This window comes from Mustela putorius, unplaced genomic scaffold (genome assembly GCF_011764305.1).
Source record: "Mustela putorius furo isolate JIRA1106 unplaced genomic scaffold, ASM1176430v1.1 tig00003853_pilon_pilon_pilon, whole genome shotgun sequence".
Lineage (NCBI taxonomy): Eukaryota > Metazoa > Chordata > Mammalia > Carnivora > Mustelidae > Mustela > Mustela putorius.
Genome location: NW_025422005.1, coordinates 7813082 through 7840330, shown reverse-complemented (window position 1 = coordinate 7840330; position 27249 = coordinate 7813082). Strand labels below are relative to the sequence as shown.

The 27249-nt window shown below is 49.8% G+C and overlaps 2 protein-coding genes across 4 annotated transcripts in view; one reads left to right on the top strand and one right to left on the bottom strand.

Moving 5' to 3' along the window:
- The window catches only part of MTOR (mechanistic target of rapamycin kinase), a 126075-nt gene that overhangs the window by 46491 nt on the left and 52335 nt on the right, over positions 1–27249 (top strand). For both annotated transcript variants that reach the window (XM_004741501.3, XM_004741502.3), the window contains exons 23-28: positions 186–348; positions 1679–1771; positions 2373–2519; positions 6376–6518; positions 8827–8989; positions 9121–9266. In XM_004741501.3, the coding sequence (XP_004741558.2) occupies positions 186–348; positions 1679–1771; positions 2373–2519; positions 6376–6518; positions 8827–8989; positions 9121–9266 (855 nt within the window). The remainder of the gene's footprint in view (positions 1–185; positions 349–1678; positions 1772–2372; positions 2520–6375; positions 6519–8826; positions 8990–9120; positions 9267–27249) is intronic.
- ANGPTL7 (angiopoietin like 7) lies at positions 16403–22735 on the bottom strand. Of its 2 annotated transcripts, none has more exons than XM_004741500.3 (5): positions 21900–22727; positions 19407–19507; positions 18627–18821; positions 17758–17956; positions 16403–17551 (listed from the first exon to the last, which is right to left on the bottom strand). In XM_004741500.3, the coding sequence occupies exons 1-5, from the start codon at positions 22267–22269 to the stop codon at positions 17382–17384; spliced, it is 1035 nt and encodes a 344-aa protein (XP_004741557.2). In that variant the 5' UTR covers positions 22270–22727; the 3' UTR covers positions 16403–17381. The 2 variants fall into 2 exon arrangements, with proteins under 2 accessions (XP_004741557.2, XP_044919675.1); XM_045063740.1 differs by having other exon boundaries at positions 17415–17551; positions 19402–19507; positions 21900–22735.

Here is a 27249-nt window from a genome sequence, read left to right as displayed (position 1 = left end):
AAACGCCTCAGGCTTCTGGAAATCTTAGCCGTCCCTACCCCACGGGGACCTGTGTTGGAGCCAGGTCCCCCGAGCTGCCTCCGAGGCCGTGCCTTCCCATTTGGTGCTGATTAAGATAACCCTCAGCCACCTCTGGTACTTCGGGACCACGTGTTAACAATTCCCCTGTGTCGTGGTTATCGTAGGGCAGCGTTAGAGACAGTGGACCGCCTGACAGAGTCCCTGGACTTCACGGACTACGCGTCCCGGATCATCCATCCGATTGTTCGAACGCTGGACCAGAGTCCGGAACTGCGTCCCACGGCCATGGACACGTTGTCTTCGCTGGTCTTCCAGCTGGGGAAGAAGGTGAGACAAGAAAACAGACATGCTCTTCCTCCTGGCTTGGGGAAGATGACTTTTGTCTGTGAACGTCTCTGTTTGCCAGTCTGTAGCTCTCAACTGCCTTCAAAGAACTAGGAATTACTTGCTTTTTTTGTCCTGTCCTTTATTTACCAAACACTTCTCGAGCCATCTGTGTGGCCTAAGTGCTGTTCTGGGATAACACAGTAAACAGAAGGATGTCCCGGTTCTCATGGAGCTTCCGTTCCACCCAGGCAAAGCTAGTAAACACAGTCTGTCTCAGAAGAGCTTAGAGGGAGCGGGGAGAGTTGCTGTTTGTTTTCAGGTGGACAGTGAAGCCTCTGATAAGCAGCCATCTGACCAGAGACCTGAGCGCAGGTCTGAGCCCAGAGAGTCGGATGCCGGCAGAAGGACTAGCAAATCCAAAGGGGTGCAGAGGCAGCGCGTTCGGAGGGTCCAGGGAACAGCGTGCAGAGGCAGCGCGTTCGGAGGGTCCAGGGAACAGCGTGCGGCTTCAGCGCGTTCGGAGGGTCCAGGGAACAGCGTGCAGAGGCAGCACGTTCGGAGGGTCCAGGGAACAGCGTGCGGCTTCAGCGTGTTCGGAGGGTCCAGGGAACAGCGTGCGGCTTCAGCGCGTTCGGAGGGTCCAGGGAACAGCGTGCGGCTTCAGCGCGTTCGGAGGGTCCAGGGAACAGCGTGCGGCTTCAGGGGAGGGGGCTGGGCAGCGAGGAGGGCTTGCAGTTCCCATCATAGAGATAAGACAGGGCTGGGTTGGGGCATAGAGACAAGGTGCTGTAGGCTAGTTGTTCTCAGATGTCCCTGGACAGTATCTACATAGCCGGAACCTGTTAGAAATGTAGATTCTCCGGCCTGTGCCCAGACCCGCACCAAAAACTGTGGAGCCCAGCAAGCTCTGGTTTCATAAACCTTCCAGGTGATTCTGATGCCCACAAAAATTTGCACATCACTCCTATGGGCCTTTACTCTGGGCAAGACTAGAAGTTTTGGAGGATCTGGACCTCAGGAAGACTGTGGTCTGACCTAATGACTCACAGTGCTGTGTGGAAGAACGGACCAGGCCAAGGGTGGGAGCAGAGAGAGTACTCAGAGGCCGTCGCAGTAACCCAGATGGATGGGGGTGGGGACTAGGACTGTAGCGGTTTGGAGAGGGTGGTGTGAGAGAGATAGAGAGAGACAGAAACAGGCAGGTGACTCTTCTGAGTAACAGAGAGCCACCCCAAACCCAGCAGAACTAGCTATAGCTCGCGGGGGTGATATCGCGTTGCCTCCCGCGCTGCAGAGTGACCTTCCTGATCTCTTCCCTCTCCTCCAACAGTACCAGATTTTCATTCCAATGGTGAACAAAGTCCTGGTGCGACACCGAATTAACCATCAGCGCTACGACGTCCTCATCTGCAGAATCGTGAAGGTGAACTGCGCTGGGTTTCTGTCCCAGAGTCCTCCGCTGTCTCTCCGCATGGGTCTGGGAACACATCTGGCTTTTTAGCTCTAAAATAGCGATGGGCAGGCAGCTTCTGTAGAGACAGCAGGCTCTTTCCAGATCTGTAGATGGCGTGGGCTCCGCAGCAGTGATGGGCCCCTGCTGCCTGCGTGCAGAAGAACAGGAGCCTGGCCGCCTCCCTGTGCACTTCTGCTGAGGGACCCCAGGAATGCTTCTCGAATTTGCACATGCTACAAAATAGTCCCCTTCCTTTGATTCCCCCCGCCCTTGGCTCCCTGGCCATAGCACTTGGTCCCTGGGATCCTGGCCCATAGCACTAGCTTTGCCAGCTGCATGCTCATCCTGCCGAGTCCGTGCTGTCCCTGACCAAGAGCGACCGGCAGACATGGGTCTGCAGTGGGGAATGTAGCCCACCTGTGGTTCATTTGGTCCGTGCATGTAACCTTTTCCTTCCTGCTGATGTCCTGATGCTTTCAGAAGGTGCAACCCTCCCAAGGCTTAAGGTTGTTTTCTTACCTGGGAGAACCTAGCAGAGTTGCAGGGTTTGTCTGTGGCTCTCTGGTTGCAGGGATACACCCTTGCTGACGAAGAAGAGGACCCCTTGATTTACCAGCACCGAATGCTGAGGAGTGGCCAAGGGGATGCGCTGGCTAGCGGGCCGGTCGAAACGGGACCCATGAAGAAACTGCACGTCAGCACCATCAACCTCCAAAAGGTCCATGATTTCCCGAGGGGGTTGGGGGGGGCTTGGAAGGGAGAGCACAGCTCTTCTCTCTTGTTCCGAACTCTTCGCTCTTGCTGCCACCAGTTCAAAACAGCCAAAGACCAGCCCAAGCATTTTTCCGAAACTCTAGATACCATGAACTTAGGTCATTTTGTCTTTTTCCGGGTGTCCAAATGATATGTTTTTTAAAATTAAGGATCAATGTAGAACAAAATTCTAAGCTTCCTTGGAGCTCTGATAGTAGAATCCTTTGTTGCAAATACCATTCTCATTTTTTACGTGAATGGAACAAAACCAGTGAGACCCTTCCTTAGCCCTGAGACCAGCCAGCTCTGTAGAGCAGTGCGTCTCAGACTCCTGAAACTCCCAGGACTGCGAGGGACTGAGGAAAATGCGTGTTCTGAATGGGGCAGTCCGAGGTCAGGCCTACATTCCGCATTTTTACCAAAGTCCTAAGTCATGCCAGTGCTACCGGGCCAAGGACCGTACTTTGAAGAACAGACTTTTTGATCTTTGCAGATAAATACTGAGTTCTTTCTGCTGACGAAAGCCCGGGATGTAGCTGGCTTCTCACCACATATGCCTCCAGCCATCCATTTAAAAACAGGCCGTTTCAAAGCATCGCTGGTCGATCTGAGCAGGGTCATTGTAGTTATGTTACTGAGTTAAATAATTTCCCACGTTTCGCATCAGCATCAGTGCTTCTGGTGACTGTGAGCAGCGCCTGTCTGGAGTCCCACTTGGTGGCATTCTTCCTTTCTTAGTGGTTAGTCCACAGCAGCTGCACTTGCACGATGGCAGGGGACCGAGGTAGAGAACTGGGCAGGACTGGGTCCCTGCTAACTTGTTCTCTTCTTTTGGCCAAGCCCGTAAAGATTTGAACACACACCTGTGTGTGAGTGCGTGTGTGTGTGCGTGTGTGTTCGCACACAGCTGGGGGGGTGGGGTGCTGGGGCCACTGGGGCGCTAGGGCCACAGCTGGGGCCACTGACTGCCGAGCCAGCCTTCACCCAGACACGCAGCTATAAGGTGGCCATTGCCGAGAAGGGTTGGGTGATGTACGAGGGAAGTGGTGAAAGACCCCTGGGGCAGGGGCGATGCTGCTTTCCCTCCATGGAGCATGTCACTGCTAGTCCAAGGCTACAGGAAAAGGAGGGGCCCCCAGGTCCTCAGGCGGTCGTTGAGGTGATCCTGCTGACACCTCACCCCTCAGGGCGGGGCCAGGCGGAGAAGCCAGATGCACATTGCCACCCAGATGTTTTCCGCCTGCCTGGGTTCAGAATGTCCTTCCAGCCAGGCAGCTGTCCACCCTCTTAGAGCCGTGTCCTGACTGTTTTAGGAAACTCCCCGGTAGGCGAGGCTGCTTCCAGGAAGGTTGGCTTTCTACGCAGGCCTTGCAAAAAGAAGCATGACCTTTGCCAAACAGGAAAAAGAGTTTCTAGTGTGTCTCACCTGAGAGCAGATCCAGTCCAGGAAGCCTAAGCAGACTCTCTCGCACTACTCTCAGCCAGGTTTGTGCCTTCACACACTCGTGCGTGGGCAGCCTGGGGTCGGTGCAGGGACCAGTGTGACCCACTTTCCAAGTAACAGCGCACCGCCTCCAGGGTGCCTGCCAGGATTTTCAGCAGCCTTCCCGTCTGAGGAGAAGCTATTTGGACTTACCCCCTAAGTGAATAGGCTGGCAGGAGGTCTGTTGGTGTCGCGGGCCTCACCAGAGGGGACAGTCAGCCTTGACTGGTGGCGGAGGGCAGCTGACGGGCCTTGACGCAGTTACCACGGAACCCAGAGAAGCGAGAGTGGATGAGGTTTTAAATGAAAGAAGAGCAGGGAGGGGCCCACTTGGGGGCCTTAGCCTGTTTGATAGATCGTGCAGTTGTCCGTGAAGCTAAGGTTTCCAGAGACTTCTTTGTGACCATTTCTCAAACAGTGACAGGGACAGCACTGACAACCGCCAGCATCTGTGCAGGGCTTTCCGCGTGTCGGGCGCTGGTACAAGCTCGTTAGTGTATTGACTCACTTACCCTTCACCCTGAGAGTTAGATGCTCTCGCTCCCGCCGGCATCTTGCAGAGAAGTCGATATTGAGGTCCTGAAAGGTTGAGTGATTTGCCCAAAGTCGCCCAGTAAATGCGGGAGCCGGGGTTTGACCAAGGGACCATGACTTCAGAGCCCCGTCTCTTAACTACCACCCAAGCACGGCTTCTGCCCCAACCAGGCGCGGCCTCACGTCACTAGAGGGAAAAGACTTTCGTGGTTCCCCCTTGTGTATGTTCAACTTTTGAAATGCCGTGCGCTACAGAGCAGCTATCCGGAGACCCTTTGTGTAGGAAGGAAGCCAGAGGCCTCTCCAGAGAACAGGACTTGCTATTCCCGTTTTGTTCAACAGAACAAAGTTCAGAAATCAAGTAACTAGTGTCGCCCTTCCTCCTGGTTCAGGGTGCTCATCGTATCATCAGAATTGTGCACGTAATTTTTCAGTTTGTCCCTTAACGTCTCTGTCTCAGTTTCTGACATAAAACTGTAATTTAATATGGTATCGCTCATTTGTAACTCATCAGAAGCCACAGCCCGTCTCCAGTTTATCCCAGGAAGGTGATGGGTTGAGTCATTGATGGGCAGGTGGTGTAGCTCACGGGCATCTCTTCCACTCCCTGGACCACTTCCTTGGAGAACCTCTGCTCTGACTTACTCAGTTTGCCTAGCTTAGGGAGGACATGTGTCCATTCTGCTGAAAAAATCTTTGAAGAATATATTTTAAAAGTTCGGGCTAGGCCAGCTCAAAGAGATGTTGTTTTGATTATAAGAGCAACCATTTTTGCTCATCTGTTCCAGCTGGGCTCTTTAGACATTTTATCCCTTGATGCAGAAGACTGAGGCCCCGATGCAACATACAAGCGATTTTTCCAGAGTGTCCCGGCTGCCGGGTGGCGGAGCCAGGATGCCAGCTGGTGTCCCTGACTTAACAAGAATAGGCACTTACAGGAACACTAACTTTGTGCCAAGCACAGGTATAAATCCGTGACACATATTAATTACTCCTAGAAACACCCTAGGAGGTGAACTGTTATCCTCATTTTACAAGTGAGGAAACAGGCCCAAGAGAAGAGAAGTAACTTGCCCAAGGTCAGACAGCCAATGAGTTCGATAACAGCCTTTTGAACTCAGGCCGCCGACCTCCAGAGTGCAGCCGGGGCCACAACGCGGTGCTGCCCGTCTCCAGAGCCAGGGTCTTCCCATCCACCTCCCTCAGCTTCCCCTGGCCGGAACTCGTGATGCCTGGAACGCTCAGTTTTGAGGAACGTTGGAGGGGATAAATCAGAAAGTAAAAATTAAATCTGTTCAACTCCTTTTGTCTCATTCCACCCCGGTGCCGTGTGCGCTGGGCTCCGACTCGTGTCTGAGTGTGATGTGATTCACGCTGTTGTGAACCTGACGATTTTGCCTCTCCCCATGTGACCCTTTGTTGTCGACTGAGCCAGTGTCCTAGTGCAGAGCACCCGGGGCCCATCGCACACTGCAGGGGCCATTAGGCCTTGTCGAATGCGCCCTGTGTGTGACGGGCCCATCCATTGTGGGTCTGTAGAGCTTTCTGCTTTGCTGATAGAGTCCAGCCCAAATGACTTGTAAAACAGTATTTGTCAGTATCATGCTCTATGCCAGAGGTTGCTGCTTTTGTTTTGTGGCCTCTGATTAAATATTACTCTCTTGTATTTGTGCTCTGGGGGACTTTTGTCACGAGAGGTATGGTTTTATTAAATCAAAGACAGAATCATCTTTAAATAGACGAGGGCTCTTTACAGTTGGCCCTGGAAGCTGATGGTTTTCCATTGTTGCCTGGGGGATCACAGGCCTGGGGAGCTGCCAGGAGGGTCTCCAAAGATGACTGGCTGGAGTGGCTGAGGCGGCTGAGTCTGGAGCTCCTGAAGGACTCCTCGTCGCCTTCCCTGCGCTCGTGCTGGGCCCTGGCTCAGGCCTACAACCCGATGGCCAGGTACGTCCGCTGCGTCGGGGTGGGATCAAGAGGATCGCACAGAAAAGACCGTATGTAAGAATTCTTATGGGCGAGGACTGTGGAAAGGCCTGGTATTTTTAATTTTGCCAATTTGTGGAGGAAAAAAAAGGGCAGATTGAACAAGCTTATATTCTAGGAGAACCATCCATCTTAACCTTGCTAGCAGACCTTTCCTTAGTAGATTTGGGTCCAAAATCTTAATTATAAAGTCATTTATAGTTCTGGAAAAAACTATGTAATGGTTTAGTATAACTGCTTTCCAATAATAATGACTTCTATTTACTGCTATATTTACAAACACCCCCAAACTTACTGGTCTTAAACAACGGTCATTTGTTTTACTCAGAGATCTGCAGTTTGGACGTGACCTGTGGGGACAGCTTGTCTCTGCAGCAGTGACAGTGGGGGTGTTGGTCTGGCAGGTTGAGGCTTTCACATGGGAACTGCCGTGGCGAGGGGCTTTGGTTCCTCTCCCTGTGGGTCCTTCTGTGGGGTGCTTGGGCTTCCTCGCAGAATACTGGCAGGTTTGCAAGAGTGAACGTGCCCAAGGGAACGAGGCAGAAGTATATGGAGTTTATAGGACCTGGCCTTGGAAGTCACACAGTTTGACTTCTGCCACACTCTGTTGTTCAAGGCAGTCACAGAAGCCCACTCAGATTCGAGGGAAGGAGCTACGGATGCCATCTCCGGACAGGGAGATCGTAGAAGAGCGTGTGCAACAGCAGATGCTGTTGTAGCCATCTTCGGGAAACAGAATTGGCCGTAAAATAATACTGTTTTAAATAACAAGTCTTAAGCCATTAAAGATTTGGTTTATAATCTTTGCATATAGAAGGTTTACAGTAAAACGTAAATAAACAAAATGGGATACAAAACTATGAAAATGTGTGACTTCACCTATTCAAAAACACATGTACGTGGAAAAAGACTAGAAAGTAATAGAATAGTGATTAAGTGGGAAGGTCTAAGGAGTAGTTATTGTCTCTGTGTTCCTTTCCCTGTTTTCCCAGTTTGTCTACAATGGATGGTTGTTATTTGTAATGAGGCATAAAGTGGTATTTTTCATGCACAAAAATAGTTCCTAAGATCCCCCTAACTCCACAGTGTGCAGATTTTGTATGCTCAGCTGACGTCATGTACCTCTCCTGTTACAAGTCACTTCTGAGCACAGTGTCATCCCAGAGAGGCTTGGGGCAGACATACACCCACGTGTTTATCCCCACAGTGCCAAGGGTGCTCGTTTGGGATCCGGTGTGGCCTTGCATGTAGGTCAGAAAGTGTATATTTTAATCTACACACGACTTCTTTTGGGCTTCCTGTTACCCTTTAGGTTTCAAATTTTGTTTTTCCCAGCAGATTCCAAAATTATATACATTGGTCTGACTTAACCTTTATATTGTGTAATAGAAAGTGCGTGTAGAGGCATCAAATGCTCAGCCCATATGTTATAAGCGTATCTTACAGTTTCCAGCTCGCTTCCCCCAGCATTCATCTAAAAAAGGGGATGAGATTAAAGTTCAGATATCAGGCAAATACGCCAGTCCATAAAATAGTTGTAGTAATCTTAGAAACGGCACCTCCTTTCCAGGCCTTGGTCAGTCTCCAGCAGTTGTCTTGGCTTGGAGGGCCTTTCGAGAATTTAGGGATTGGGATGCTGTCTTCTAACACTTCTGGTTTCTTAAGTTGTGGTGTCTTGTTTGAGGCCATTCAACTAAGGATTCTGGTTGTATGTTGAAAAGCAGTCACAGGGGCTGCCTTTGCTTCTCCCATCTCACCTGAGCAGCGTCCCAAGGATCCTTGGAAGATTATTCTGTTCTGAAGCTGTTAATGCCAGCTTCTGTGTTGTAAGTCCCCTTTCTGTTCTCCCCTCCCATGAAGAAAGAAGATGGGAAAACTGCCAAGAGGCAGTGGAGACAGGCTGTTTAGCTCTGCCCTGCTTGCTCCCCTGCGCTCTCACACAGCTTCCCGTGTAGCCCAGTGTCTGTGCTTGAGCCATAAAACCAGTAGTCGCTAGCTACACATGGTTGCATCGAGGTAACCACAATGAAATAAAACTTAAAATTCCATTCCTTGGTCACACTCAGCACAGTTCAAGTACTCAGTGGCTAATAGCTACCCTATTGGGCAGGAAAGATAGACCATTTCCAGCAAGTCCTGTTGGACATCATTGACCTGTACATGCAAAATCAGTGGTGCCGGGAGTAAGATTAGTAAGTGACTTTGTGGCGCCAGGCAGAGGCACGAGAGACATTTCCAACATCTTTTTTCCACTCCTCTCTGCCTCCAGGGATCTTTTTAATGCTGCATTTGTGTCCTGCTGGTCTGAGCTGAATGAGGACCAGCAGGATGAACTCATCAGAAGCATCGAGTTGGCCCTCACCTCGCAGGACATCGCCGAAGTCACGCAGACCCTCTTAAACTTGGCCGAATTCATGGAACACAGTGACAAGGTGAGGCTTTGCCCCTTTGTCCAGGTGGAGCCCGACAGGAAGCTGGTGGGAGGGGAGAAGCCCTCCCGGCAGCCTCTCCCGTTCACGCCCAGCTTCTGTTTTCTTACGCTCTGGGTTCTGCTCTTCCCTAGGGCCCCCTGCCCTTGAGAGACGACAATGGCATTGTCCTGCTCGGGGAGAGAGCTGCCAAGTGCCGAGCCTACGCCAAAGCACTGCACTACAAAGAACTGGAGTTCCAGAAAGGGCCCACCCCCGCCATCCTCGAGTCTCTCATCAGGTAGGCTCTAACCCCTTTCTAATTGCTGCCTTCCTCTCTCCCCCCACGGCCTGCCACCAAAGCAGGGTAGTCACGTGGAGGCTCCTGCTCTGCGAATTCTGCCATCGGGTCCAGGCCAGCACGTTTAAATGAGATGCGGTCGCAGGTGGCTCTCCCCACTCTCGGAGCTGTGCCTGGCCTTTCTGTTGACCCTCAGCACACGGGTTCTTGTTGTTTTCCAACCTGTGCTGGCTTGTCCCGGTGACATCAGTCCTGAAGCTGTTCTGAGGCGGCAGCAGCCTAGGAGCAGTAGAGGTTAACGGGTCTGATCGCACTCTCGGTTCGGAGCAGGAAATACTGGTTGCAGTGCCTCGGGGGCCTCTGGGGTTTTATCGCCCGAGTCGTTCTCCCTGGTGTTCGAGTCGAACAGGAGAGCGACCTCTGAGATTCAGTGATCTTTTCCTGGCCTTGGCGACAGTCTCTCCTCTCCGAAGTTGGTTTTGCGTCTTCTGGGTATGGAAAAAATAGGTTGTTTAATCAGTTTTCTGCTGTTATGAAATTAGAAGCAGCCTCACATGTTAGCTCCAGCTCCCAGAGAACTGTTTGCTTCCCCTAATGATTATCAGAGAATATTAACTCTGGGATCTAATTATCTTCGTGTAAATGCTAACATGCTTGATTAGTTCACTACAGATAGTTGAGGGGAAAATCACCCAGCTAATAAGTACCCCTTCGAGGCTGAAGCAGTCTGCTGTGTGTGGTGCTTCTTCCGTTTGAGAGACTCATCAAGTAGCCAGCTTCTATGCCAGCTCTGCTCTTAAGTAAATGCTAAAAGTGTTCCTTTAAACACTTTAAAAAGTGACCAAAATGATAGAAATAGAATCAGGATTTTGTCTAAATAAAGTGAGCTTAGAGAGGCTGTTGATTTCTAAAATGCCACATATTAACAGTTATTAGACATGCTGTCCCTGTGGAGTAGGCTTTCATTCCTAAAGGTACAGCAGATAGGAAAACCTGCATTTCTTCCTCCCGTCCCTGGTGTAGGTGACACCATCTTCCTTGATAATTGATGGAAAATCTGGCAGAGGAATATAATAACGTCAGTGTCCAATAACTAGTTTTGCATGTTAATTTCCTTGCTGGCCTTTTTCAGTTTGACACCGCTCTGAAAGTCCCCTCATCCCGCCCCAGGGCTTCTACCGTATCCGAGACAGTCACAAGAGAATTAATGTGTATACAGGTTTGCAATAGGAAGATACAGTGAGAGCCCTGGAAAGTGTTCAAGGCTGTTAACCATGTAAGCCAATATAACTGAAAATATATACTCAATTTCCTGCAGATTGATCTCGACTTTAAGCACAAACCAGTGGAAGCCTGTGCTCCCAGGCCATGCCAGGGCTCTGAGCCATGTGGTTTTGTCCCAGCCTAATGGAGCTCGGCTTGCAGTCCGGCCTCTTCGCTTGTCTTCCCATTTTCCCGTCTTCCTCCATTTGCAGCTTTTCCCACTTGCTTTTGTGAAACTGCTTTTCCTAATAGCGCCATGGCAATGCCCTGCCATCATTGTCACTGCAGACAGTTTTAAGAAACAGCCTTAGACAAGGCTGCTTTTAGAGAATGTGTGCTCAGCACTAGCCCAGTCCTCTGCATGGGCCTCCTGGAAACTCCTCCCCGAGGGGTGTCCATGGTTGGGGGTGGACATATGTCCCCGAGTTTTCACTTGGGTTCCATGTTGGAGGCATTACTCTTCAGTGAGAAATTAAGCTCACAGTGGCCACCAGGAAGCTCACAGCTCAGTCCTGGCCTACCTCTAATAGAATTTTCCCTACTCCTGCTTTCCCTTCACTGTCCACTCTTTTAAAGTTTATTCTAGTACATACATTTGAGTCAACTGCCTCATATTCTCTTTGAAATAATCAGGTTCACAAAAACATCTTTGCAAAGCTATTTCCTACTTTTGGTTTTTTTTTTTTTTTTTTAAAGTCTTAAAAAGAGCTGTGCTGGAGAGGCTATGCTGACAGTTCTGTCCCAGGACTCTGAGATCATGACCTGAGCCGAAGGCAGCGGCTTAACCCACTGAGCCACGCAGGCTCCCAACCTACTTTTGGTTTTTGTCTTAAAAAGCTGTGCTATGCTGACAGTTCTGTTCTCTTGCTACTGGATCAATTGTCTGACTGCCTGCCTATTGATGTTTTTGCCTGTCTGCTCCAGGACAAATTAAACCCCACATGTAATCCCCAAACCAGACTAACACTGAGACGGTATGAACTATTCACATCTCCTCAGAGCTTATATATGTCAGTAAGTGTAATCACTTCTTAAGGGAACAGAAGACTAAATGGGTATTGGATTCTCTGTAAGTATACACATGCATACACACACAGCTGGCTTTTACTTGGTTGGCCTGTAGCATTGGGATAAGGGCAGGTGGCCTGCTTACTTAGACCATTCAGGCCACTGTTACCATGACCCGGGGGGACTTATACAACAAACACTTCTCACAGTCCTGGGAAGCTGGGAAGTCCAAGGTCAAGGTGCCGGCATGGTTGAGCTGTGGTGAGCAGCCTCTTCCAGGTTGTCCGATGGATGACTGCTCTCTGTGTATTCAGGTGCCGGAAAGCAGAGAAAAAGCTCTTTGGGCTCTCTTTAATGAGGGCTCTATCCTCGTGGCCTAATCACCTCCCAAAGCCCCCCCCCACTCCAAATACCATCACGTGGGGATTAGGCTTCAACATAGGAGTTCTGGGGATATAAACATCCGGTCCACTGATTCCTCCCTGGCCCCCCAAAATGCATGTCCTTCTCAAATGCAAAATACATTCATTCTATCACAACCACCCTGAAGTCTTAACCCATCTGGGATCAGCTCGTGTAAATAAGTCTCATGTACATACCATCTAAATCAGGGATAGGGGTGAGGCCCTAGGTACAGTTCCTCCTGAGGCAGAATTTGTCTCCAGCTGCAAACCTCTGAAAACAAGTTACGTACTTCTAGAGTACGCTGCTGGCATGGTAACAGGAGAGACATCCCCATTCCGAAAGAAATGGGGAAGAAGGAGAGGATGACAGATCCCAAGCAAGTCCAAAACCAAGCCAGGCAAACTTCATGAGATCTCCAGGCTTGAGAGTAATCCGTTTTGGCTGGATAGTCTGCCTCTGGGCACACTGGGGGAGTCTACCAGGCCTGTTAAAAGCAAGGCAGTGGTCATCTTTTTTAAAAATAAGCAGGCAGCCCTCATGATCCCTGGATCACTTCGGGATCATTCTTTTCTCCTCTTGAAGAACAGTACGTGTTCACAGCCAAGTAGCTCCGTAGTTGTGTCCTGTAAAATCCACGAAGTTTGAGAGCCTTCCTTCATTCCTTCCTGCCTCTATCCCCTTCTGTTCTGTCTCACGGTTTCCGTGCCAGAGTAGCTGATGCAGTCCACGGTTCACAGCGCACTGACTGCCTTAGCAGAGCCTCGCGTGGCCATATCCCCTGTGTTCTCTTCCAAACACACGTGCTCATTTCTTTTAGTACAGGTTGGCTGAACATTTCCCAGCTCTTCACGTTCCGGCTCCTTGTTGCTTAATCTGCATTCACGTCGTTTCCCTCCTCTCGTTTTACTCCAAGCCGCCCCTCTGCACTTTGCTGAGCAGTCTCCTCGGCGAACACCCAGTGGCACTGCTCACAAGCTCTGCCTTCCTCAGGGCACTGGGACACGAGCACCATCAGATCGTCTGCCAGTCCACAACAGGAGGTTCCGTGTCTCTGTTATCCGCTCACCGTTCCTCATTCCTGTCTGAGAACTCATCGGAGTGGCCTTTACCAATACTTAACCCGTGCCCCTACTGCCCTTCTGTCCACGGTCACGTGGGTGCTCTCTCAAAAGACAGAAGCTCTCTCTCTAGCTCTCCTTGTCTTTCTGGGCTCTCCCCGCCTCTGCCCGTCACCTTGTGCCAGAGCCACTCCACACCGTTAGGTGTGTCCGGTGCAGCAGCGCCCCGGCTCTCAGCACCAGTTCCTGCGTCAGTCCGCTGGGGCCGCTCTTACAAAAAGCCGCAGACCGGGGGGCTTCGGCGTTCGTTTCTCACAGTGCCAGGGGCTGGACGGTCCACGGTCAGGGTCCAGCACATTGGGTGCTGGTGAGCATCGCTTCCAGATTGCCACACGGCCACCCTCTCCTTGTGTCCTCAGGTGATGGAAAGCAGAGCACAGCTGTCTGTCGGGGGGAGGCCTTTCATCAGGGCCGCGGTTCCATCCGTGAGCCACTCCCCCCGCATGACCCAGTCACCTCCTGCAGGCCCTGCTTCCAAATACTGTCACATTGCGGATTGGCCTCGACAGAGGAATTTGAGGGGGATATACACATCCGGTCCATTGTACTTGCCTTTCTTTCTCGCTGTAAGAAGAAGAAAAGGTCTCATCAAAGCTGGTGCTTTCACTGCCCAGCCCCTGACAAGTAATCCCACTTTTTTTTTTTAAAGATGTTATTTATTTATTTGACAGGGAGAGAGATAACAAGTAGGCAGAGAGGCAGAGAGAGAGGAGGAAGCAGGCTCCCCACGGAGCAGAGAGCCCAACGTGGGGCTCGGTCCCAGAACCCCGAGATCATGACCCAAGCCCAAGGCAGAGGCTTTAACCCATTGAGCCACCCAGGCGCCCAAGTAATCCCATTTTTAAAAAAAGTTCTGATTGAGACAGCAGAATGAAAATGAAGAACGGTGGCCAGTGCTTGCGAGGTCGACATTCTGCTCTCATACTGCCTTCTCTCTTACATCGTAGAGGATGCAACAAAACGTTCTTTACTTCCAGGGATGACACGGAGCTCTCCTTTGGTTCCTGGTGGTTCTGTCCTCCTTAAGGTCAGAGACTGTACCGACCTCGTCTCTGAACCCTCGGTGCTGACCTCAGCTGCTCCAGAAGGGTACTAGAGAAGCAGTGGTTCCGTTCCGAACGCGCGCTGTAGGTCGCATGGCTGGCACGTCCTGTTCTCTAACAACTACTCTCCCCTTCCCCTCGGCCGCATTCTCTACAGGTTTTCCCAGAGGGGTGAAGGGAGCCACAGATGCCGACGTCAAGCCTCAGTTTTTTGTAGGGGGGTTGTTTGTTTTATGCCAACATTTTTTCCCCCAACATTAACCTCGTCACGGGAAGTTCATCCTCTGTTTACTCAGTTGTGTGTATGTAAAAATGTGAGTAAGTTTCCGCAGCTATAGGTTTTGATTAGTAAAGTTTAGATGCCCCCACTTTTATTGAGGAATAATAAACACATATAATTGTATATATTTAGAATGTACAACTTGCTGCCTCAATAGACATTATGGAATGACTGTCAAGCTCAAGATCATTAACACGTCCATCACCTCACATTGTTAACCCTCGTGTGTGTGCGATGAGAACACTTAAGACCTACTCTCAGCAGCTTTCAAATACACGACACTGTCCTCTGACGGGTCACTGTGCTGTATATTAGATCCTCAGAACCTACTTGTCTTACAGCTGGACGTCTGTGCCCTTCAACCCCTGTCTCCGCATCTCCCCATCTCTCTGCAACCATGGTTCTGTTCTGTTTCTATGAAATCAGATGGTAGTTTGTTTTGCTTTGTTTTAATGATTTTACATGTAAGTGATACCATACAATATTTTTCTTCTTATTATTTTACTTAGTGTAATGCCCTCAGATTTGTCCATGTCATCAACAACAGCAGCATTTCCTTTTTTTATGGCTAAATAATGTTCCTTTTTGTATGTGTGACATTTTCTTTATCCACTCATCTGTCAGTGGACACGTGGGTTGTTCCATGCCTTGGCTATCGTGAATCATGATGCAGTGAACATGGGAGTGCAGATAACTCTTCGAGATACTGGTATCTTTTCCTTTGGATGTATACCTAGAAGTGGAATTGCTGGATCATATGGGCGTTTTACTTCTAATTTCTTGAAGAACCACCAGACTTTTCCATAGTGGCTGTACCCATCTGCATTCCTACCACCAACGACAACAGTTCTCTGTTCTCCACATCCTCACCAACACTTGCTGCCTCTTGCCTTTTTGACAACAGCCATTTTACAAGGTGTGAGAAGATAGTCTCATTGGGTGGTTTTGATTTGCCTGTCCCTGAAGATGAGTGATGCTGATGATGTTTTCATGTGTCTAGTGGCCATTCCAAGAATGTCTTTTTTGGAAAAGTGTCTATTCAGGTCCTTTGCCCATTTTTTAATAGGACTATTTACTTTTTTGCTATTGAGTTGTATGAATCCTTTATATATTTTGAATGTTTGCTCCTTACGAGGGGTCATAGATAGCAAATCTTTTCTCCCATTCTGTAAGTCACCTTTTCTGGATACTGTTTGCTGTGCAGAAACTTTCTAGTTTGAGGCGGTCCCACTTGTTTATTGTAGCCTTTGGTGCCTGGAGTTTCAGGTGCTTTTTAGTTGGGGTTAGAGGAGATGAGAGCAGGAGAGAGAAAGAGAGAATTTAGCTACTTCTGCCAGAGGCGTTTGTGCCTTTTTTTCCTGTTTCTCTTAACCCCCTGATCTTTTCATCCCCCCTTTCTAGGCAGTATTATGCTGGCCTCCGGGCATCTAAGACTCCCCTCCTGCTTCAGGAAGTTTCTGTGTGAATGCCTGTCCTGTGGGATGCCCTGCTTCAGTGCACTTCTTTTCTGCTCACTCTTTTCCTTTGAAAATCCCCGAGTTCTTGTTTTTAAGGTTAAATAGGTTCCCAGCAATCCAGGGACTGTAAGTACAATGGGAAACACTGAGTAAGAATAATGGCTCGCCTCACACTGACTGGGTCAAGGGGAATGGGCTTTTTGTCGAGGAAAAAATGACTTCCTAACAGTCAAAATTATTTGGCATCTATTATGGCTAAAGATATGCTGCCTTTCTATGTGTTAGTTTGCTCAACTAGAGAAAAAGAGTGTGGGTTTGTGGAGTGTTTTGAAGCCGAGTGGTGGCACTGGGCTCCGTTGGGCTTAGGCGGGTAGGCTAGGTCTGACCTCTCCCGGGGGCTGCCGCCCCCCCCCCCCCTTTTCAGTCTTTGGCTTCTGCCTCCTCTCTTGGTTTCCCTGCAGATTGCAACCAAATCCAAGTCTCTTTCTCACTGCTCACCTTCTGTTTTTCCACAAAGCTTTTACATTGCTCTAAATGATAATGGCAATAATTTAAAAACCAACAGGTTTCAAAAGAATTTATTGTAGAAGAAAAAAGAAACTTCAGATGTTTATAATATACTACAGTATTTTATTTTTTCAAAGCAAAATACATATATACAGCATGAATTATTAACCATAGTGTCATCTACCTTCATTTTGCAGCCACTTTTTATAGACAAGTTAGAAGAGAAAGCTCTTTGAGCCCTTTTCTTATAAAGTAAAAAATAAAAATAGATATATCTGCATTGACTGAACATTTTAAGGCAGTTTGTACAAGTGTCCACAGGGACTTCTCCCCACCTCTTGCTGAAACTCCCCAGCTGCGACTAGACCCGCTTCTGCCTTTCAACACCGCACCCTGATAGTGGCAGAGTAGGGAGGGCCAGAGCCCCCCCCGACCAGGCCCAGGCCCCAGAGATCCCTCTGAACAGGTCCAGCCTGGCTCAGCCCACCACCCGCAGAAAAAAAGTTTTTGTCTTTAAAAAAATGTGTGGACTGAGGGTAATTTCATTGAATTTGAAAAATCAGAACTCTCCACCATTCTCTTTCATACCTTTCTCTAACACCCAAGACCTCTCCTTGAGGATCGAAATCACAGGGTTCTTCTCAGGTGAGGGATCTGTTTCCTGCCCTCACATAACCTAGGCCTTCAACTGAATGGGTAAAGTGATGTCATCATTGCTTTTCTTTCACAGAAGAATCAAGTGGAAAGGAAAAGTTTTTAGTGAATCTGTCAGGGATCCCAGGCAGAGAAAGCCCCCTCGGGCCAGCGCCCTGAGAAGTATGTGTGATAACCGACTGTGTTAAAATAATTCATCCCATTCGGTAACCCCCTTGTACTTAAATGTGATTGTGCCCCTCAGATCCTGACCCTCTCATCGGTGATTGTAGGCCAGTTTCCATCCCTACCTTTCTCTCCCCGCTTCCTGCCTTTCCCCGCCCTCACCCCGCCTCCGTGCGTCCCCATTTTCCCAGGCCTGCCCCACCGCAGGCCTCCACTTAGGGCTGGAAGTCTTCTGGGCGGATCTTCATCTCCACCCGTCTGAGGGAGTAGCTAGACCCGTGCCAGCCGTACCAGGTGATGCCGTCCAGGTGCTTTTTGTGCTCCCCGAGGCGGTAGTACACTCCGTTGAGGTTGGAGTCCGTGCAGCAGTTGTACCAGTAGCCACCTGGCAGGAGAAGCAGACCAGGGCTGTGATGCCGAGTGCACCCTGCTTGCAAATCGCTCACAGACCAGACAGCAGGAGTTGGGAAGCTGCTTTTGGAACAGTGGCTAAGCAGTTGGAGCCAGTGTCCCCAACACAGCCAGAATGCCAGCGCTGGGGCTCTAAATCTATTCTTCTCACTTGGGAGTGCCGCCCCCCCCCAATCTCACCTTTGCGGAGCTGTGCACACTTATCTAAGCAGTTGTCATTGTCCTTGTCCTTGGTGCTGAAGGCCGTGTTGTTGTGGTAGATGAGCGCGTCGTTCCCTGCGTTGCCGCTGTAGTTTCCCAGGAAGAGGCGGTAGCTGTTGAGCTCATTGCCCAGGGCGAAGCGGCTGTACTCCGCGTAGCGCATGCTGCCCTCCCAGTCCTGTCAGGGGGCACGCAGAGCCTTCATGGGAGCTGCAGCAGGCTCTCGTTTTGTGCCCTCCTGCCATGCTGTCCTCTCTCCGCTCGCAGCCATGCACCCGGTTCCTGCTGCGGGCCTCGCACGGCTTTCCCACGTTTGCCTTGAGTTGACCCCACTAAGGTAGGAGTCGGAGAACAAGGGTCCTGGACCACGCATCTCCCTGAGTCCCCAGCTGGCCTTGATTGGCCTCTCTGTGGCCCTTCACGCCCCAGCCTGGAAGGTGTGGGTGTGTGTGTGGCCGCATCCCCCTCGGAGGTGTGGTAGAGGGGCTCGAGAAGGGAGCAGTGCTCCGAGGCCTCTCACGGCCCTCGGAGTTTGCACGCAGGGGAGCTCGTACCCCAGGCCGGAGCCGGGGCCCGCTACTCAGCCCCCCCGACTGTGGATCCCTCTGCTCTGACCGGAGTCTAGCCTCTTCTTAAACAATCTACAGCCTTGCTTTTGTGGAAAACAAACAAAAACAAAAAAGAAAGAAAGAAAAAACCCTCTTTTCTCTCAACTGTACTGCAACCTGCAGGAAAACCATCATAATAAATACAGGAGCCTCTAGCGAGCCAGAGTGGGAAGGGGGCATCCCCAGAGTTGTGCATGGTTGTGTGTGGCAGCCTGCTCTGGTCCGAGGCCTTGTGCTCACCTCCATCTCCACGCGTAGCCGGGTCGGCCGTCGGGACAGCCGGTGGATGTGGTCGTTCCCCAGCCAGAAGTCCCCACGGATGTTGCCAAAGCCCTGCTTGTACTGCCGCCAGTCCCGGTAGAAGGAGACGAGGCCACTCTTCCGTCTCTGAATGGTGGTCCAGCCACCGCCGGACGTCTCCATGTCACAGTACACCTGTGGCAGAGAGGATGCTCTGGTTGGGGACCCACGGAGGCTGGTGGAGGGGTGTGAGGGCGGCAGGCCACACCCCCTTCCCCCCATTTCCACAGAGCCTGTGCATGTGCACACATCCGTAATCATGCTGGCTCACTACAGCCACCGTCCAGCCGTGTTGACCAGCAGGAGCGGGATGGTGGGGAACAATTGTCAAAACTGAGGATGGGGGCAAGTGCACATGTTGTTGGAGGAGAAGAAAATCCACGGATGCTCGCCATGTTCTCTCTTTTCTCCTTCCCCAAAGAATAACTGCTCTGGGTGGTGGCAAGAAAGGTCAGCTGCTTGGGTGGAAGTTATAGAATTATCTAATCTGTGTTAGAAGATTGGGTGTTTGGTTGATAATGACTTGAAGGGGCAAAACAGATGCCTATGGGTTCCCAGGCACAAATTGAACATGTGGCTAGCTCTCTGCTATTTGGTATGTTTGATTCTCTGTCTTGAGTTTCCCTTTGCTTTGACGGTGATGAGCCCGTGGCCCCCCAGCCCTTCTAGGGGGCAGAGGACAGATGGCAACAGCTGGGCAGTGGGCTCTGCTGACCTCACCTCCAGCTCGGGGCTGCCCAGAAAGTCGTCGGGAGGCAGCTTGTACACTCCAGAGATGCGGTAGTTCTTCTGGTAGAGGGATGAGCAGTCGTAGATGGCATCTACAACAGGAGCAAATCACAGAGCTGAGCATCCAAAGCCAGAGGCCCCACGGCAGGTGGGCGTTCAGGCTGCATCTCAATTGAAAGTTTCAAAACTGAGACTTCATTTCTACCATGACATTCACATGAGTGTGCATTACAAGGCCGTGTCTGGATTTTGGAGAGGTGTGGGAATTGGAAGACCAAAAGGGGGGTGTATTTTGGCTTTAGTGGTTGGGGGGCTGAGGAGTGGGGAAGCCCTTCACCAGAATAGCATCAGTGGAACAATCAAACAGGTGCTTTTAGGTTAACTCTGAAATCGATTATCCTGCGGAAGTTCTAGCCCGTGAATTCTGGCAACATTCCAGTGAGTGAGGGCTACATAACAGATGCTCCTGTTTAATAAATTCAGCTTCTGGGACAGCCAGCCTCTCTCCCCACATAAGTCATGAGTATCTCATCGGGTTGTTTTGTGTGATAGGGATGGTTTTTCAGAAGTAATGGCTGTTCTTACCTGTGAGAATTAGCTATTTTTATCTAGATTGCCTAACTAGGACCCTAATGAAGGGAGATAGATTTCACATCTTATTTCCCCCCCTTCATCTAACACTGCTCAATTCTCAAATGGAAATGCAAACACCCCGAGGAACACTTGCAGGCCTTCTCCTAGCGGCATTATTAAAACAAGCGAACAAGAGCATTGAGCAGGCTGGTTTTCACTCGGGTTGATTGAAATGCTTCCTTGGCTGCCCAGGGGCTACTGCTTTATGCCTGCTTGTCTCCATGTTGCAAATCTCAAAGAGCACCATGGAAGAAACCACCTTTCCTGAGAGAGCACTCAAAGACAGGAACTCGTGCTATCCGGGAGAGGTTTCCCACCCTCTGGGTCTGGGGTTCTTTCCTTGGCGGTCCCCTGCACTGGGCCTTCAAGAAGAGCACAGCAATGGCAGCAGTTCCGCCAAGAACCATCCCAAGCAGAGTGTGTTGCGGCGGGGGATGGGAAGGCGCATGTCTTTGCCACCAATCCCTTCATTTTCTATAATAATGAAAGCATCAACTTACTGCTTTCTCGCTGGCCTACCTGCTAACACAGTATGAAGGTGACCCAGCACCTGGTAATAGAGAAGACAAATGAGGAACGGTGTCCTGGGCAAGAAGAGGAAGAAGCACAGCGGGAGAGCTGCCTTTGTTTGACCCCCAAGAAACTCCCTGCTGGGAGTAGATGCCGACTGGAAGAGCTGGGGGTGGCCCGGGCAGGTTCCCGGCTGGCCTGCTCTCCCTCGGGTGTGGTTTCATCTCACAGGCCAGATCAGGACCCACCTGTCTGGAAAATGTGCTGAGGATACCTTTCTATTCTAGTCCCACACTGAGGGGCAGGAAGTACATGCTTAGTTAGAAAGCGATTTACACATGGTGGTTTTTTAATTAATAATGGGATGTCGAAGCTTAATTTCATGTTGACCCCTCCTTTTTTTTTTCATCTGAACTGAGAGCAATCAGTGACATTCAGTCTGTTGTCCCTTAACTGGTTTATGATGTGACCAAAAGCTCTTGTATCAGCAGTAAGTGACAGAGCTGTAGGATATCTCCTTACAAGTAATAATTTCCCGATGATTCCAGGAACCTAGGTCTCTTCTCTCTGAATAGTAAATTGACCTTGGCCAGTCTGAGCCAATCTGACTAGAAACTGAAAATTATTTTAGAAAACGTTAAATGTGTCTTATTTGGGGGGCCACTGAAAATCCAGATCTCAGCATTGCATTTTCTTATTTCCTATAATGGGAAAATTGTATTTGAGATCACGGGAAGAAGTAAAAATCTCAGAAGCAAGGAATCTCAAGGAGCCTGTTCTTTCCGGAACACAAAGGAATTCTTCATCTGGCTCTAGGCAGCATCTGTACCTCATTCTGAGCCAGTGGGAAGAGTCAGGTTTGCAAAGAAGACACAGAATCCATTAATGCCCGTACCACTAAATCTTAGGGCATGACAGAACTGTGTTTGGCAAAACTTATGTTTTGCAAAACAGATGTTACAGTTTTGGTGTTCATTCCTGCTTCCTTGGGACTGTCAGCTCTGGCTAAGGAAGTAGACCTGTGAGGGAGACTTGAACCATGTTTCTAAGACCTGTGATGTGACTGGGCAAACCATGTTGTGTCTCTGCTCTCTGGGATGTTAATTCCTACCATTCATAGGCTGAAACATGTTGTGAATAAAGAGATGGTGTAGACACTGGGTAAATTTATAGAAATGTACAGAACAGGAGAGCCGGTGGCACATACCCAGGAAAATATACCCCAAAGAACCCTCAGTCATCGATCTGATGGCCAGGATTGTAGAAACCATGCTACAGACAGAGACGCTCAGCCATTCGAGCAAGAAGGTGATGAGCAGCATGAGAACGTGTTCTCCTTACCTGCCGAGGTCTGGGTGAGAGTCTGGGCTGCCTGCAGCTGCATGATGTCGATCTGGTTGTTCATTTCCGAGTACTTGCTCTCGGCGTCCGTGAGCCGCGACTCCATGCGCTTGGTGCTGCTCTCCAGCTCCATCACCTGCATGACCACGCTGACCCAGTCCCTCTCCTGCTTCTGGCTCAGGTCACTCAGCAGGCTGCTTAGGTTGGCCATCTGGGCCCTGAGCTCCTTGGCCTCCTCACAGCAGGCGGCCACTTTGAGCTGCGCAGGGGTCTTGCGTTTCGGGGGCTTCTGCGGCCACGCTGGGTGGCTGACAAAGGCCGTGATGAAAATGCAGAGCCAGGTCACCACCGAGAGAGTCTTTTTCAGCATCTTTCCTGGGCCTGGGTGAGGAAGGCTCTTCCTTCTGGGGATCTGGAAATGCCCAGCTGAGGTCTGCAAAAGCCGGAGCAAATGAGGAGTTGGCACTTTCTCTCTGGGTGGGCTCCCCGCGTTCTTGCTTTCTCTTCCTGGGCTCTTGCGGAGCCTTTCTCAAAGCTTGAGTTTGAAAGTTCAGGTTAATTGGGCTCCCTATACCTTTCCTTCCTTTCCCTGAACGCCCTACAGACTCAGCATCTTAAATAATATCTGCTGCCTGCACCTCCGCCCCCACTGTGGCCTGCATGGGGCTTTAGCCCCTCCCAGCTCATCTGGGAGGGTCAGGTGCCTGTTGGGTGAAGTCAGCGTAAACTTAGGCCAGAGGGGAGGAGGGAGACAGGGCCGCGGCTTTCTTTCCTTGCCTGCGTAGTCTCTGGGCTGAGACAAGAGGACTATGAATTTGTGTGTTTCCAATTTCGGCTATTAGATTATGCCCCTGCCAGCCACTGGCTCAGCTCTATCAGCAAGCCGGGCAGGGTCAGAAGAATTTCCAAATTCCATTCTGAAGGTTACATAACCGTGGGGTGAGTCTAAGGTAGGCAGAGAAGTTGGGACTAAGGCTCCCCGCTCGCTCAGGGAGGCCCGTAAATGTCATCCACGCCGTTTATACGAGCATCTGGTATACGTTGGCATCCTGCTGAGCGAGCTTTTAACAAGGCTGGTTATTCCTTTCTCTGATCATCATTCAGTGTTTTACAAAAAACCCTTATTCCACCCAAATCTAACATTGTGTCCCACTTGAAAATCTCTAACTTAGAAGAGCTCTAGAAATAGGATAATCGTCTCAGGAAGCAGAAAAAGACTTCGTAGTTTATATCCATAGGATTTGCTCAGTCGTCTTTCTTTGCACGTACTTTCTCCATCAGCAGTGGGCCAGCATTAGCTTCTCACTCTTGGCATTTGACAAGGAGATGCCAGAGAGGACAGCAGGGACAGAAACTCAGGAGTGACGGACATGGCTCTGGGATGGTGCTGCACGCTTGCATCTGTGGGCACAACAGAGAACAGGCCCATCCTTGGCCTTTTTCAAAACTTGGAACGGACATTAAATCATAGGGAAAGGAATCCCCATCGCATAATAAATCCATATCTCTAGTGTCGTTTCCCCCGTCCTGTGTAATACAGTCTGCAGATCTGAAGCTGTTCTCTCTGTGTGATCTATATCCCTGAAAGTAGGGTTACTGTCATGTCTCATGTACTGTGTTTGAAGGGCAATACTCCTTTGAAAACAAATGGGAAGAACCTAGGATTTCAGCAAACCTTAAATACTTAACATGAGCTTTTCACGGAGAATGTCTACAGAGGTCCCTTCATCCTTAGACGGTAGCGAACTCTGTCTTTGGAACACACTCTTGCTGTTTCTGTGTTAACAGAGCCACTGAGGCAGTCCTCGTACTGTTGCCATCCGGTGTGGGGCCTTCACACACGAGCCTGGCACCTGACAACCAACCAGCCCTCCCTTCCCTGCCATGATTCCCCCAGAGTCCTTTTCCAGTTGGGACTTCTGGCTCCCCGGGAAGCTAGAGTTACCAAACAGTTTGTTCCTCTCTAAATGAAAAAGCGGGAGTGGCTCGGGTAGATCAGGGTTTGTTTTCCCCCCTCCCTAGTCTCCTTGCCCACTGAGGGGTGAGGATTTGGCTGGCCCCTCTAGCAACCTGTCATCCCCTGCCCAGCATCGGCCGCTAGTCCCCACTCTGTTTGCGCAAATACCCAGCCCAGCCCAGCCCAGCTGGGCACTACGCTGTGCCCCGTAGCGTTCACTAACATGAACCCGGCCCCAGCTGTCAGCATCCAACGGCCCGGGGAACCCCATGAGGCTCTTCGAGCCCACGCTAAGCTCGTGCCCCAGGACCCACAAAGCCACGTGGAGCGTCACGTGTGACCCTGCCATCTCAGCACTGCACAGCAACACATAGGACAGAGTACCAGGGCCTCATGGATCCCCAGCCAGCTTTTTGTTTGTCCTTCCCAGTGGCCGTTTACCCCGGCCCAAACAGGAAACTGTTATGAATAAATTTTCATATTCGGGCAGAAAGTGAATCAGTCATTTGTGGAGCAATCCGTTCTAGAGGTTCATAAGTTTGGATCAGAAGCATCTAGCTGTTAGCATGAATGCCTGCTCTCTGACATGTATTTTCTGAAAACCAATTTCTAACATGAGGTATAAGTTGGCACAGAGGCTTTCCTTATTTGAAGATTTTCTTACATCACCTAATCTGCCCAAATGTCAGTAAAGCCTGCCCAGATTTTTAAAAATTAGCAAATTAAGAGTGTTCCCCATGCCAGATTATTAGCTCTCCAAACATCCACAACCCTGTGATGTCCTAGATTCTGAATTTCTGAAAGAAGGAAAAAGTAAACCCTTGTTTTGAGTACAGCTAAGCCAGTAGAAAAAACCAGGAAGGATGTGGCAGACTAGACCGGTTTTCCTTCTCCAAAAGGCTTTTTTACTCCCTTCTGTGCCCTTCAGCGAATAAAGTGACCATAAAAATGGGAATTAACTGAGAAAAATCTGGAAAGCAAGGGGTTGGACACCTTGCAGTTTTTCCCTTTCTCTATTTTGCTGGTGGTGAAAGAGGGTTAGCTTGGTGTTCCTGGGAAAGATGTTTATGAAAACAAACTTATATTCTAAATGAGAAAAGCCAGTGAGCTTTCACTCAGCCTGGAAGTTCTCAAAGACTTCACAGTCTGGGCTGTGCTGCTTTGGGCTGGCACCAAGGACCAGAGGCATTCGAGCAGCCTGAGGGTTTCAGAGCGGGGAAGGGCCTCGAGGTGGTCTCTTCTACCCAAATGGGAGTGTCAGGTCTCATTTTCTTAAAAATGTTCTGGTTGGAGAGACTCCTCCTATTCTAATTTGTTCCTGTCCTTGCCTGCTCTTAAGCCATCACTGGCAAAATTGGTGAGGGGGAGAAAGAATGACCCTCAGAACCAGACTCTCAGTTTATTGAATGAATTCCTGTCAGAAGAACCTGGCTTGTTCGTTTAGTTGTGTACTAAATGGGGATATTTTCCTTCTAAAGTCTGTCAGTGAGCCACAGCTTTCTTTACTCTATGCAGCCATTTCATACCTGACCCTGTGTCATTCGGTCTTACTTCTGTCTCAGCTAAAAGCCCACATCCATCCCAGAAGGTACATCCGTCTCCTCCCTCAGCTTCTCGAAGAGTGCATGCATTCCAGACAGGTTAGAAATCATGCTCTCCGGCCTCCTGGAATCTGTTATTCATTGTAGCACCCAGCAAAAGAGTCTGTCTCTGCTGCCCTTGGATTCGGTAGCGAACACTGGTCTGTGAGCCAGCATGGGAGTTGCAGAGCAGTGACCGTGCTGGCCCAGCCTCAACTGCCTCACAGTTTAGTTGGAGAAACAGACAGCTGAGCTCTAGGACAGTGTGACACTCGAGGACGGGGGCACAGAGGAGGAGGAGTGCCTAACCCAGATGAATTTGGGAAGGCCTCCCCGGGGGAGGGATGCCCAGGTTTCAGAGAAAAAGGAGGAGGTAGCCAGGGGTGGGAGGGGGGGGCCTCACAGCAAGGTGCAGCTTTGTGAAAGACCTTGACTTAATAGTAGGAAGACACAAGTAATGGAGTGTAGGCTTAAGCAGGGGGAGTGGGGTTTAAAGCCAGAGAGGAGGAGGGAGCCAGGCCCTAGGGACCTAAGGAGTCCGAATGAGGGGCATGATTGCTACTCTGGAGACAGAAGGAGCTCTGGAAGGAATCTAAGCAGCTTTTACCTCTTGTTGCTGTGTTTTCCCAAGTCTCACCGTGAAAGTGGCTTTTTGTGGTTGGCAAACAAGATTTTTAACTGGAAATGGGTGACTTAGAACATTAGAATTTCTTGAAATTGTAATTCATTCATATTAAACGCCCTGAAGGGATCATCTGGCTTGGGGACTAAGAAGGCAGCATATGAAGGACTTGAAATAGTTGGGCCTAGAATCAGGCGAATCTGATTGCCATCACTTGATAGTTATATGACCCTGGGCAAATTATTCCTCTGGGTTTACACATCTGTTCAGTGGAGATGAAAATCATAACTACTTCATCTCACAGGATTTTTGGTTAACTAAAACAATGGATTAAAATAATTAAGATGGGGCACCTGGGTGGTTCACTGGGTTAAAGCCTCTGCCTTCGGCTCAGGTCATGATCTCAGGGTCCTGGGATCGAGCCCCGCATCGGGGTCTCTGCTCAGCGGGGAGCCTGCTCCCCCCGCCCCTTCCCGCCTGCCTCTCTGCCTACTTGTGATCTCTGTCTGTCAAATAAATAAATAAAATCTTTAAAAATAAATAAATAATTAAGGCATTTTTAGAAAACTAAATTTGGGGACACCTGGGTGGCTTAGCTGGTTAAATGTCTGCATTTGGCTCAGGTCATGATCCAGTGTCCTGGGATCAAGTCCCACATAGAGCTCCTTGCTCAGTGGGGAGCCTCCTTCTCCCTCTGCTTGTGCTTTCTCTTTTTCTCTCTCTCTCTCAAATAAATAAATAAAATCTTTTTTAAAAAATGAAAAGAAAACTAAATTTGGAGGAGTTAAACTACTAGAAACCAAGATTTATCACAAAGCTACCGTAAGTAATTCGGGCAGTGTGGTGTTGGCACAAGGATAGACTCACATGCAGATAAGCGGAGCCGAATCAAATGTTCAGAAACACCCACACATAAGCAGACACTTGATTTTTGACAAGGGGGCACCACAGAACGGGGAAGAAAGGACAGTCATTTCAGTACGTTCTTCCAGGTCAGCTAGGTAGACTTACCTACCTCACACCCACACACAAAACTTCCAAGTTCAGAGGAGGTTTGAGTTCTACATGTGAAAGGTAAAAACTAAAGCTTCTAGTTGTTTTAAAAACTAAAGATCTAACAAAAGATCTTATCTTTAGCATCTGGGGATAAGCAAAGATTTCTTAAGCAAGATACAAAGTACACCAACCATC